Source organism: Bombina bombina, chromosome 7 (assembly GCF_027579735.1).
Source record: "Bombina bombina isolate aBomBom1 chromosome 7, aBomBom1.pri, whole genome shotgun sequence".
NCBI lineage: Eukaryota > Metazoa > Chordata > Amphibia > Anura > Bombinatoridae > Bombina > Bombina bombina.
This window is the reverse complement of record NC_069505.1, coordinates 238,174,380-238,186,900: the sequence shown is the minus strand read 5'-3', so window position 1 is coordinate 238,186,900 and position 12,521 is coordinate 238,174,380. Positions and strand designations below refer to the sequence as shown.

Sequence of the window (12,521 nt, the reverse complement as noted above, 5' to 3'; positions counted from 1 at the left end):
AGTAAAATGGCTGCCAGCAGCACATGGCAAACAAAACAGGGAAAAAAACCCTGACAAGATTCTACTATCTGATCACGGGCCTATCTTCCTTGAATTCCAGATTAATAAATCAAAACCTATGCCCTTACGGTTTTATTTCCCCTATTTTCTGGCACCCGATTTAAAATGTAAAAGATGGCTTAAGAATAAATTTGAGAAGTATGTTCAATTTAATGGTAACTATTCGAATCGTCCTTAAATATTTTGGGAAGCTGCGAAAGCAGTGCTCAGAGGAGAAATAATAGCATATAATGCTATGATATCTAAGAAGATGAAGATAAGAGAAAAGGAAGCGCTTAAATTCTTGACAAATTCCTACAATCATTTTTTGTTGGGAAAAAAACCCTTCAAATTGGGCAAAATATGTATGTGCTAAGAACGAAAGAGATACCCTTATAATGTTTCAAGAAACTCAAAAAGAGTTAAGATTTCATGCCAAAATGTACAGATATGGAAACAAGTCTGGTAAAATTTTAGCTAAGTTGGTTAAAAACGAGAAGAAACAATCAGCCATTGAGAAACTTCAGTACAAGGGGAGGTATTTATTAAACCTGAAGAAATCTCGGACGCATTTTCTGAATACTTCCAAGAGCTATATGCATTTCAAAATATCAGACATAGAGGAATCTACCGATTTCTGGCATAAAATTACATACCCTACAATAGCAGCAGAAGTAGTAGATAGCCTCAACCTCCCTATTACAGAAGAGGACATTATAAAAAATTTTTCGTAAGACTACTGCTACTAATAACATCTTAGAAGCATCTAGCCACCATCCAAAATCCCTAATAAGGGGCATTCCTGTAGGACAGTTTCTACGCCTAAGGCGCAACTGTTCGAGTCTTAGCAAATTCGATGTACATGCGGTTGAAATGTCCAATAGATTTGAAAATAGAGGGTATTCCAAATGAAATCTAAGATATGCTCGAAATAGAGCTAGGAGAACAGACAGAGATATACTCCTCTATAACTCAAATCAGAAAATTGAAGAACAAAAAGTGCGTTTTGTCACCCAATTCAATTGCCACTGGGAAAAAATCCGCACTATTTTGGATGAGAAATGGCAGTTCCTTAGAGCTGATGAGACGATTAGAAAAATTGTTGGGGAAAAACCCTCTCTGGTACCCAGGAGGGCTCCAAACCTCAAAGACAAATTAGTCAGGAGTCACTTTGTAAAAAGTCCTAGTGAGAAAAACTGGCTAGAAGAACACAGAAAAATAAAAGGATGTTTCAAATGTGGACACTGTGTGTTCTGTAAATTTATTGTGCGCACAAAAACATTTGCTACTGATTCCATCATCTATCCTATAAAGCAATTTATAAATTGCAAGACAGAAAATGTAATTTATTTGCTTTCCTGCTGCTGCCCGACATTCTATGTGGGAAAAACAAGGCGAATGTTGAAAGATAGGGTCTCTGAGCACAGAGACGACATCAAAGCAGCAGAAGACGGTGAAATCAGAAGTGGAGTGGCTCTCCACTTCATGAAACACCATAAATGTAACCCCCTGGACCTAAGAGTAACAGGTATTGAACACTGTTCCCTTCTTGGTAGAGGAGGAGACATTGATACTATACTACTTAGAAGGGATACAGAATGGATCTACAAGTTACAGACTCTAATGCCCAAAGGGCTAAATGAAAAATTTGAATTTGCTGCATTTCTCAAATGAAATGACAATATATAATTCAAAATCCCCATAAATTTAGTATGCAGTACATACAAATTAGGGTTTCTCTTCAATCTGCCTCTTTATCTTTGAAAGACTTAAAATTTACTGCTATCTAAACTAGTGCAGTTCTTGTTAAATATAATTGCACCTAAATATAGTGAACGCAATTTAAAATAATTTTACCATACCTTTAAGAATAAACAAACAAGTTTATTATTATTTATTATTTTTGGTAGAATTTCTGTGCAACACATGAATCGATGGATTAACAATATGTTTGTAAAACATTTAATTTGATGTATCTTATAAACATGGACGAAAAAGGTTTTATTATAGCATACACTGCAATAATTCTTTAAAGAATCGTGGAAAATTGGTCTTTTCCTATTATTTTTAATTTTCTTTCTGTATATATATATATATATATATATATACTCTTTTTCTTAATTTTGGTTCTTTAGAGTTGCTTTACTAAATTTATTAATTTATTTCACTGTATATATATTCACCGAATCCTCTTTCATTTATATAAATGGGCTGCGGCTCAGTAAAGGCTTATTATTGGCTACTACTGTTTCCTATATCCTCCTATAAGCTTAAAGAAGGAGGGATATATTGCGGCTGCAATGAGAACCAGCATCCGCTTTTGCCCTGAGGAAACCCCTGTGCTCTCTGGCTGTCACGTGGGGGGTGAAACGTACGTCGGCAGTGACGTAAGAAGTGGAGACGGACATGCACGAAGGACAGATCGCTGTGGCGTCCACGCTGTGCTAAATGTAGCATGTTTGCCGAATTGAAGTTTATCTACACACGAAACCATTAGGAAGTACTATCACAGAAAGCTAAGACACGGTTGTATAACTAACTGAGCGCTTATCATCTGACTTTTCAGCTCATTTATCTGGATATCCGAGGGTGTTTCAATACACCATTTGTACACACAGCTCCTATTTATGGGACATGTTTAAGCCCTGAAAAGGGTGATCTACTTACACCATTATAACAACTACTTGTGTACATCTTTTCCTTCGCTATCAGGCACTGTCATGCATTAAGTATAATGAGTCAAAATGCTCTGCAATTTATTATCAATATATATGCAACTGTGAAAGACGGAAAAAGATTAAGTTTGGGGTAGTCCTAACATAGATCCAGATAAGATATCATTCATGACACCGGATACCTTTACCTTTGGTGGTGCCCGCTGAATACTGGAGTTGTTATGCTCTATCCCCATAACTTTTTCTGGTCTTGGGAAATACTGTATAAATTAGCATATGTCTATTGCTTAATGTTAATTCTCAAAGTTAGTCTGTATATACTGGGGTTAAGAAACATAGATCCTGATACGTTATAACATGACACCTGATACCTCTCATATAGTTGGTGGTGCCCGCTGTTACTGGTGTTGTTTCATTAGCCCCCTACAGACTACACTGTTCTCTTCGGAATTATTTTGAGGAGGTTTATTTGCACAATTTGGCCAAATTCAGGTATAGTGCACATGACTTAAGCATTACATTTTACATCTCACAATGTTGTTTGTGTGAATTTACTGATTGTCTATTCTTATACATGTGTTGCCTTGACATAGATCCTCAATGATCACTATGGTGGCAGATTTTACGTCTATACGTAACCACCCTCTAGTGGAGGTGTTGTCAATTTAGACAGCCAATCTCTGTTTAGCTTTTTGGTTTTGCCCTGTGTGAACTACAATAAAACTGCACAGCTGAATCTGTGCTTATGCATTTGTCCAATCACGCTTCCTGACTCATCAATTCATGTGTTCTTTTACTAAGTGGTAACGTTTTATCCTACATTGACTCTGGGTGACATATGTGAATGTGGTGAATGAGTTTAGATTACACGCACCGCTATTTTAGCGGAGCTTTAGAATTCTTCTAAGCTATTTAAAATTAAAAAATATGTGCTGAAATCCCTGTCTATAAATTATAGCAATCTAATTGCGGTTACTGTAGTATCTCTCTTCTTTATATTGAATATTATAAAAACAATCTCTAACTTGCCCACTAATAAAGCAGCTGGTCCAGATGGGCTTCCTAATGAATTTTTCAAGATCCTTTCTGCAGATATTGCTCCTTATCTGAGCAATCTTTTCAACGATATCTTTATCAATGGCAAATCGGTTCCATCTTCTCTTTCTTCTTCATTTACAACCCTAATACTTAAGATAGGGAAAGATCCCACCCAAAAGGAGTCATATGGACCAATAGCCCTCTTGAATTCAGATTACAAAATATTAACCTCGATTCTAGCAGTTAGACTACAGCCGATCCTTGCAGAAATTATCCACACTAATCAAGCGGCGTTCCTATACAAACGAAACTCTGCATTGAAAATTAGAGAGGTTTTGGTTATAACTGAATACTTTTGGAACCTTCTGGCTCCTGAGGGGGAGAGGGCCTCCCTGACTCGCTGAAAAAGCCTTCGACTCAGTTTTTTTTTATCATATAACCACCTCCTTAGCGAACTTCAGGGTTAGAGGCAAGTTTCTTGAATTCATAGGGAATTTATATAGTAAACCCTATACGAAAATGATAGTTAACAATATCATTTCTTCTCTGATTATATTAGGAAGGGGCACGCATCAGGGCTGTCCTCTCACCCCCTTTTTCTTTTTGATATTGCCATTGAACCTCTTGCAATCATGATCAGGCATTGTCTGGAGGGTATTAAAATTGGGAAACACAAGATGAAAATCGCATTATATGCGGATGATATACTTTTGTATTTGGCCAATGCTAAATTAAATATTCCGAAACTATTCCACATAATTGATCAATTTGTGTCCTTCTCTGGATATAGGGTGAACGCGGCAAAATCCGAAATACTTTGGCTAAGGAAAAATTGCAACTCTATCTCTAATATCCCTTTTAGGGTAGTTACTGATTCCTTTAAATATTTAGGGATCTTTATCCCGGCAAAATCAGGAGACTTATACAATCTCAACATACCCCCAATATTAAAATATATTAAGGAAAGACTTAAAATTTGGCAAAATTTGCCAATATCAATTGCTGGGCAAATAGCATAATTCAAAATGGTTCTCCTTCTGAAGCTGTTATATGTCCTCCAAAATACTCCATTAATCCTCTTAGAAAAGGATGTTCATTCAATTAATAGTTCACACATTTTCGTCCTTTAGGTCTATTAGGTATAGTGCCCTGTCTAGCCCTAAATTGTGCCATTTTTAAAAAACTGCAGAGTTTAGACCTGCTTGAAATTTCGGGTTCCCTATCAGAGGTAAATATTGAGATGCCTTGCTGTTTATTGAGAGAAGGTTGGCTATTTTCCACCATGCCTTAAGTGGATTTAAAATAGTTTTAAGTCCCTTGATTTCCGCCGGTAGCTCTTTTAACCCCTTAACGACCAAGGACGTACGCCACACGTCCTAAAAAAAAATACACTTAATGACCGAGGACGTGTGGCGTACGTCCTTGGTCTGGAAAGCAGCTGGAAGCGATCCTGCTCGCTTCCAGCTGCTTTCCGGTTATTGCACTCTGCCAGTACTAAAATAAAAGGTATTTGGCCATTTAAAAAAAAAAAAAAAGCATATTTACATATGCTGATGTGTATGATCCCCCCTTAGACCCCAACCTCACTGATCCCCCACCTAACAGCTCTCTAACCCTTCCCCTCTGCCTTAATGGGCGCCATCTTGGGTACTGGCAGCTGTCTGCCAGTACCCAGTTTTGCAAAAAAATTGCCATTTTATTAAAAAAAAAGCCATTTTCTGTAGTGTAGCTTTCCCCCCCACCAAGACCAACCCCCCACCCCTTCCAGATCCCTTAGATTATATTTATAAAGTTTAAACTTTATTTTTTTTGTTTACTTTTTACTTTATGTTTTTCTGTAGTGTAGCGGTTCCCACCCGCTCCCGCCCTGTGCACGCGCCCGCCCTCCAACCCCCGTGCACGCCCCTGTGGGTCCCGCCCCCCTCCACTCCATACACAACATCGATGGCCGCCCACCCGCCTCCCACGTAAGCTCCCACCCACCAACGATACCGGCCATCGATGTCCGGTGCAGAGAGGGCCACAGAGTGGCTCTCTCTGCATCGGATGGCCAAGGGGGGTTATTGCAGGATGCCTCCATATCGAGGCATCACTGCAATAACCGGAAAGCAGCTGGAAGCGAGCAGGATCGCTTCCAGCTGCTTTCCAGACCAAGGACGTACGCCACACGTCCTCGGTCATTAAGTGTATTTTTTTTGAGGACGTGTGGCGTACGTCCTTGGTCGTTAAGGGGTTAAAAGAGCTACCGGCGGAAATCAAGGGACTTAAAACTATTTTAAATCCACTTAAGGCATGGTGGAAAATAGCCAACCTTCTCTCAATAAACAGCAAGGCATCTCAATATTTACCTCTGATAGGGAACCCGAAATTTCAAGCAGGTCTAAACTCTGCAGTTTTTTAAAAATGGCACAATTTAGGGCTAGACAGGGCACTATACCTAATAGACCTAAAGGACGAAAATGTATAAAAACATTTGAGGAACTGAAGGAGGAATTTAACTTAACTAATAAGGATTTTTTCGCATATCTGCAGATAAGGCATTTTGTTCTTGAAATAAAATAGGAAGTGGGCTGGTGCTGGGCCCTGGGCAAATTAGAAAACTGGCTCACGTTAGCTAAAAATGGCCATATGTCTATTACTCCGTGTTACTATCTCTTGGGCTCTAGTAAAGGTGCTCCAATCTTAGCGAAGATAGCTTCAGCTTGGAACTTGTTAATTCCACAGAATAACATTGAAGCAAAAACTCTTCAATTATCGATTAATAAAGTAGCACAGGCCACACTCTCCGTTACTTGGAGAGAGGCACATATTAAACTTTTACACAGAACATATTATACCCCTGAGAGAGGCTTCAGACTTCATAATCTAAGCTTTAACAAATGCTCCAAATGTTCATATCCTGCAGCTAACTTGGTTCATATGATATGGGAATGTCCAAAAATAAGAAATTTTTGGCGTAAACTAGAATTCTGGCTTAACAATTCACTGAAGATCTTGGCTTTGGCTCTATCACTGTTTCAGGTCATATTTTGTATGAAGAACAAAGCTGATCACCAGATCAGTGAAAAATTAGCAATTTCATCTATCTTAGCTGCCAGATATTTAATTTTTAAAAAATGGAAAATGCGATCAATTCCAAGCATCTCCATAGTTAGGCACTGTCTGAAGAAACAGTGCATGTTGGAACAAAGAGACACAAGTATAGATAGTGAGTCGGATATTAGAATTTTTTTATAACAACTGGGCAGCATTTATAAAAAACACTTTCAAGCACAGAAATAGACTACCTGATCTTTCCGTTTCAAAATTCAGAGATAGTTCTTCTAGGTATTTGGTAGGAGGACAGTGGGGAGGGGGAGGAGGCAGAGAAGAGAGGAAGCTGAATTCATCTATTTGTTTTTCCCTTGGTTAATATATATTTTTACCTTTTTTTCATATGAAGAGATTAGGTTCAATGATGCGATGAGGTTAATTTCAGTTCTCATTATTGGGTAATTGAATTAAAATTGAACAATAGTTGAGACTTAACAGTGGATCTTTCCTTGTTTTGTATAGGAGTATAACAGCAGGTGGTTAAGGGGGGGAGGGGAATAAAAAGAGAAAATGCAGAAACTTTATATTATTTAGCAACTCTCTGCTAAGGAAACTTATGTTTTGTTTATACACTGAACTTAAAATTAAAAAAAAAATGTTTTAAAAATTGATATACTCTATCTGACTTGTGTAGTTTAATCACTCCTTAAAGTTAGCTGCCTAGCAAAACAGCTATATATAATGCCAGTATCTGATGGCTCAAAGCAGACAAAAAGCTAATACAATAATACTCTTTCATATATTCCATATTCATTTTCATTTGCCATGGATAGTTTATACATTATGGCACAATCATGAATTATAGCTGGAAAATATGTGGATCTTGGTTTAACTGATGGGGAAATATACTGAAGGCTAAAAAAGTATTTGAACTTTTGCTGCAGCAGATAGAGTATATAGAAATACAACTTGTAGATATTTAATATTTAATTAGAGAATGACATACCAAAAATTATTAGAGGGAACATTGTGTGGTGTGTACGGGTGTGTATGGTATTGTGTGAGTGTGTATGTTGTGTACGGTCACGGTGTGTGTGTGGTATTGTGAGATATTGTGTATGGTATTGTGTGAGCATGTGTGTTGTGTACGGTCACGGTGTGTGTGTGGTATTGTGAGATATTGTGTATGGTATTGTGTGTTGTGTACGGTCACAGTGTGTGTGTGTGTGTATGGTATTGTGTGAGTGTCTGTGTTGTGTACGGTCACGGTGTGTGTGTGGTATTGTGAGATATTGTGTATGGTATTGTGTGAGTGTCTGTGTTGTGTACGGTCACTGTGTGTGTGTGGTATTGTGAGATATTGTGTATGGTGTTGTGTACGGTCACGGTGTGTGGTATTGTGAGATATTGTGTATGGTGTGTACGGTCACGGTGTGTGTGTGGTATTGTGAGATATTGTGTATGGTGTTGTGTACGGTCACGGTGTGTGTGGTATTGTGAGATATTGTGTATGGTGTGTGTGAACTGAATTGAATTTTGCTGGAAAGTTCATTGTATTATGTCCGTGTTTCCTCTGGTCACAATTATTTGTTCTTCATTCTCTTATCTTTATTTGAAAAGCAAAAATTTCAGCTTTAAAATTCACCACATTTGCCCTGGGCTAGTGTTTTTATTTTGGGGGGCTTTTTTATTTTTACAGGGCTATTAGATTAGGTGTAATTGTTTTTATTTTTGATAATTTCGTTTATTATTTTTTGTAAGCTTAATGTTTTTTATTTTTCGTAATTTAGTGTTTATTATTTCTTGTAATTTTAGATTTTTTATTTTTTTCATAGTGTTAGTTTTTTTAAAAAATTTGTAATTTAGATTTTTTTTAATTGGTAGTTTTTTAATTTTATTATAATAGTTATGTTAGATTAATTTATTAATTTATTTCACAGGTAAATTTTTATTTATTTTAAGATAGTTATATTGTAATTTCAATGTAAAGTTAGGGGGGTGTTAGGTTTAGGGGTTAATAGTTTAGTTTAGTGTTTTGTGATGTGGGGGGGCTGGCGGTTTAGGGGTTAAAAGGTTTATTTAGTAGCGGCGATGTGGGGGGCCGGAGTTTTAGGGGTTGATAGGTTTATTAAGTGGCGGAGATGTGGCAGGCCGAAGGTTTAGGGGTTAATAGGTTTATTTAGTGGCGGCGATGTGGGAAGCCAGAGGTTTAGGGGTTAATAACTTTATTATAGTGCCCATGATGTCGGGGAGTGGCAGAATAGGGGTTAATATCTTTATTATAATGTCAGCAATGTTGAGGGAGGCGGATTAGGGGTTATTAACTTTATTTAATAGTCAAGATGTGGGTGGGCGGCAGATTAGGGGTTAATAAGTTTTAAATAGTGTTTGCGATGCGGGAGGGTAGCAGTTTAAGAGTTAATAGGTAGTTTATGGGTGTTAGTGTTCTTTGTAACATTTTTGTTACACAAAATCCATAACTACTGCTTTCAGAAGACGAAATGGATCATGTCGGTATAGGCTGTAACGCAAGCCTTTTAGCCTGAACGCACAACCTGTAATACCGGCGCTATGAAAATCCCACAAAAAAGTCATTTTTTTGAGTGCGGAATGGACGTTGTGTTACAGGCTAAAATGCTTGCGGTATAGCTATACCAACATGACTCGGAATATGCGTTACTGCCCATTACGCTGGAATTGCCATTTTTTCAGCGCTAAAAGCCATAACACAAAACTTGTAATCTAGGTGAAAGACTCTTGTTGGATGTTTAAAAAGAGAATTTTATACATTTTAAATAGTTTTCTTTTGTTTTCTTTACACGTTAATTAAAGTGCAAATACTTTGTGCAATAGAGACCTTTAAACTTTGTACAACTGTAATTTTAAAAAGAGGATAATATTTAATGGCTTCTTAAGGTTTTATTGAGCGATATATTTGCTTCTGCGTAAACTAACCACTATTTGTGTAATAATAGGACACAGTATGTGTGTAGTCACCACATCCATTTTACGCTTTCTCATATTTTGTTTAGAAATGCACAGAATATTGGCCAGAGAAACAAGCAATCTACGAAGGAATAGAAGTCATAATTAACCGTATTATTCAGGCTGAAGCATATGTGTTGAGAAGCATAACCTTAAAGGTAAGAAGTACTTGTTGCTTTTTAATATCACGTGTTTCATACATTCGTAAAAGCACAAACTTGTAATAATGAGTGTCATGAGATGCAGGACACAGCATAGAAGGTACAACGCTATTTTATTGCAGAGCATAAAAGTAAACAGCTAACTTAGTAACTGTGACATAGTCTATAATGGCTATAAACCACGCCCCCATCTGGTGACGTCACCTCACACTCTCATCACATCTTCCCCTTTTTTAAAGGACAAAGCATACATTTTTTTTAATACATCAAATAAGAAGGTATACAAGAAGCATACAAAAATAGTTTTGTTTAGTATACAACACATTACAAGTTATAAGAGAATATATATGAACAACAAGAAATGCAATCCTAACTTGAACATCGGGGTAGACTACCCTAGTCCACAGTGACCATGGGATTATTCTGACCATTCCTCACTACTCTAACTACAGTGCTAATCCTGGTAACGGGCTGGAAGTTTCACCACTCTTCCACTTGATGTCATTTTACATGAACTGTCCTCTGATACAGAAGAAGGTGATTGAGAGTCTACTGGACGCAAATAAGTATTCCCACTGTGCTCTTGCTTAGGGAAAGTTACCCCTTTTAAAACAGGGGATCCCACCGGCTGTGGCTCTGAGGCATCCAGTCCCGAACTCTCAGGTACTGTCTGAAGATGTCTTTTATTTTGACGTGTGACTGTCCCTCCTTCAGTAAGGACTACATAAGAACTTGGTTCTGGAGAGCGTCCAATTACCGTAGCAGGCATCTTTCATTTCTTCTCATCATCCAGCTTAACTCTGACATTTTGGCCCACATTCAACTCCTGTAAGGGCCTCACAGATGCCTAGATTACAAGTTTTGTGCTATAGAGGGTGCGAAACGAACGCAACAAAGTTGCGTTATTTCAACCTCTATAGCGCTGCTATTACAAGTTTCTGAAAAGCCGCCTTGTGCGTGCGATATGGTGGCGATAAGCTCCATACCGCACAAAATCCAAGGCTGCTTTGACGTGCTCGTGCACGCTTTCCCCCTAGACATCAATGGGGAGAGATTGTTAGATAAAAACACCTGAAGCGCAGAATGAAAAGCTCCGTAACGCAACCCCATTGATGTCTATGGGGAAAAAAAAGTTACGTTTAAACATAACACCCTGACATAAACCCCAAGTCTAAATACCCCTAATCTGCCACACCCAACATCGCCAACATCTAAATAAAGTTATTGACCCCTAATCTGCCGCCCCTGACATGGCCAACACCTAAATAAAGTTATTAACCCCTAATCAGCCGCCCCTGACATCGCCGACACCTAAATAAAGTTATTAACCCTTCTAATCTGACGCCCCCAACATCTCCTACACTGAAATAAAGATATTAACCCCTAATCTGCCGCTCCCGACATCGTCGTTACTAATAAAAGTTATTAACCCCTATTCCGCCTCTCCCAGACATCGCCGTCACTATAATAAAGTTATTAACTCCTATTCCCCCGCACCCCAACATCGGCAACACTATAATAAAGTTATTAACCCCTATTCCGCCGCTCCCCATTATCGCCGCCACTAAATAAAGTTATTAACCCCTAAACCTCTGGCCTCCCACATCACCGCCACAAAATAAACCTATTAACCCCTAAACCGCCAGCCCCCCACATTACAAAAAACTAAATAAAATTATTAACCCCTAAACCTAACAACCCGCTAACTTTAAATAAAAATGACAATATCCCTATATTAAAATAAATAAAAACTTACCTTTGAAATTAAAAAAACCTAAGTTTAAACTAACAATTAACCTAACATAACTATTATACTAAAATTTAAATAACTACCAATTAAATAAATTAAATTACACATTAAAAAAAAAAACTAACACTACTAAAAAAATGTAAGTCTAAAATTACAAAAAATAAAAAATACTAAATTACAAAAAATAACACACTAAATTACGAAAAATAACAAGCTAAATGATCCAAAATGAAAACAATTTCAGATAATCTAATAGCCCTATAAAAATAAAAAAAGCCCCCCCAAAATAAAAACACCCTAGCCTACAAAAAACTACCAATAGCCCTTAAAAGGGCCTTTTGTAGGGCATTGCACTAAAGAAATCAGCTCTTTTACCTGTAAAATAATACAAGGACCCCCCAACAGTAAAACTCACCACCCAACCAACCCCCAAAATAAAAAACCTAACTCTAACAAAAACCTAAGCTACCCATTGCCATGAAAAGGGCATTTGTATGGGCATTGACCTTAAAAGGGCATTCAGCTCTTTTAAAAAAGCCCAAACCCTAATCTAAAAAAAAAAAAAAAACACCTAAAAAAAACAACACTAACCCCCGACGATCCACTTACAGTTTCTGAAGTCCGGACATCCAGAGAAGTCTTCATCCAGGCGGCGTCTTCTATCTTCATCCAGGTGGCGTCTTCTATCATCATCCCGGGGGATCGGAGCGAGTCCATCCTTGAAGACATCTGGTGCGGCGTCTCTTCATATGGTCAACACCGTACACTGAATCTTCAATGCAAGGGAGCCTTTTCAATGAAATCAGCCAATAGGAATGCAAGGGACACCATTTTGAAAAG

General features: G+C 37.8%; 1 protein-coding gene across 1 annotated transcript in view; it reads left to right on the top strand.

The window, feature by feature from the left end:
• Positions 1 to 12,521, top strand: part of PTPN5 (protein tyrosine phosphatase non-receptor type 5) — a 244,290-nt gene that overhangs the window by 173,417 nt on the left and 58,352 nt on the right. Inside the window, exon 9 of the mRNA XM_053720673.1 lies at positions 9,818 to 9,928. Coding sequence (XP_053576648.1) covers positions 9,818 to 9,928 — 111 coding nt within the window. The remainder of the gene's footprint in view (positions 1 to 9,817; positions 9,929 to 12,521) is intronic.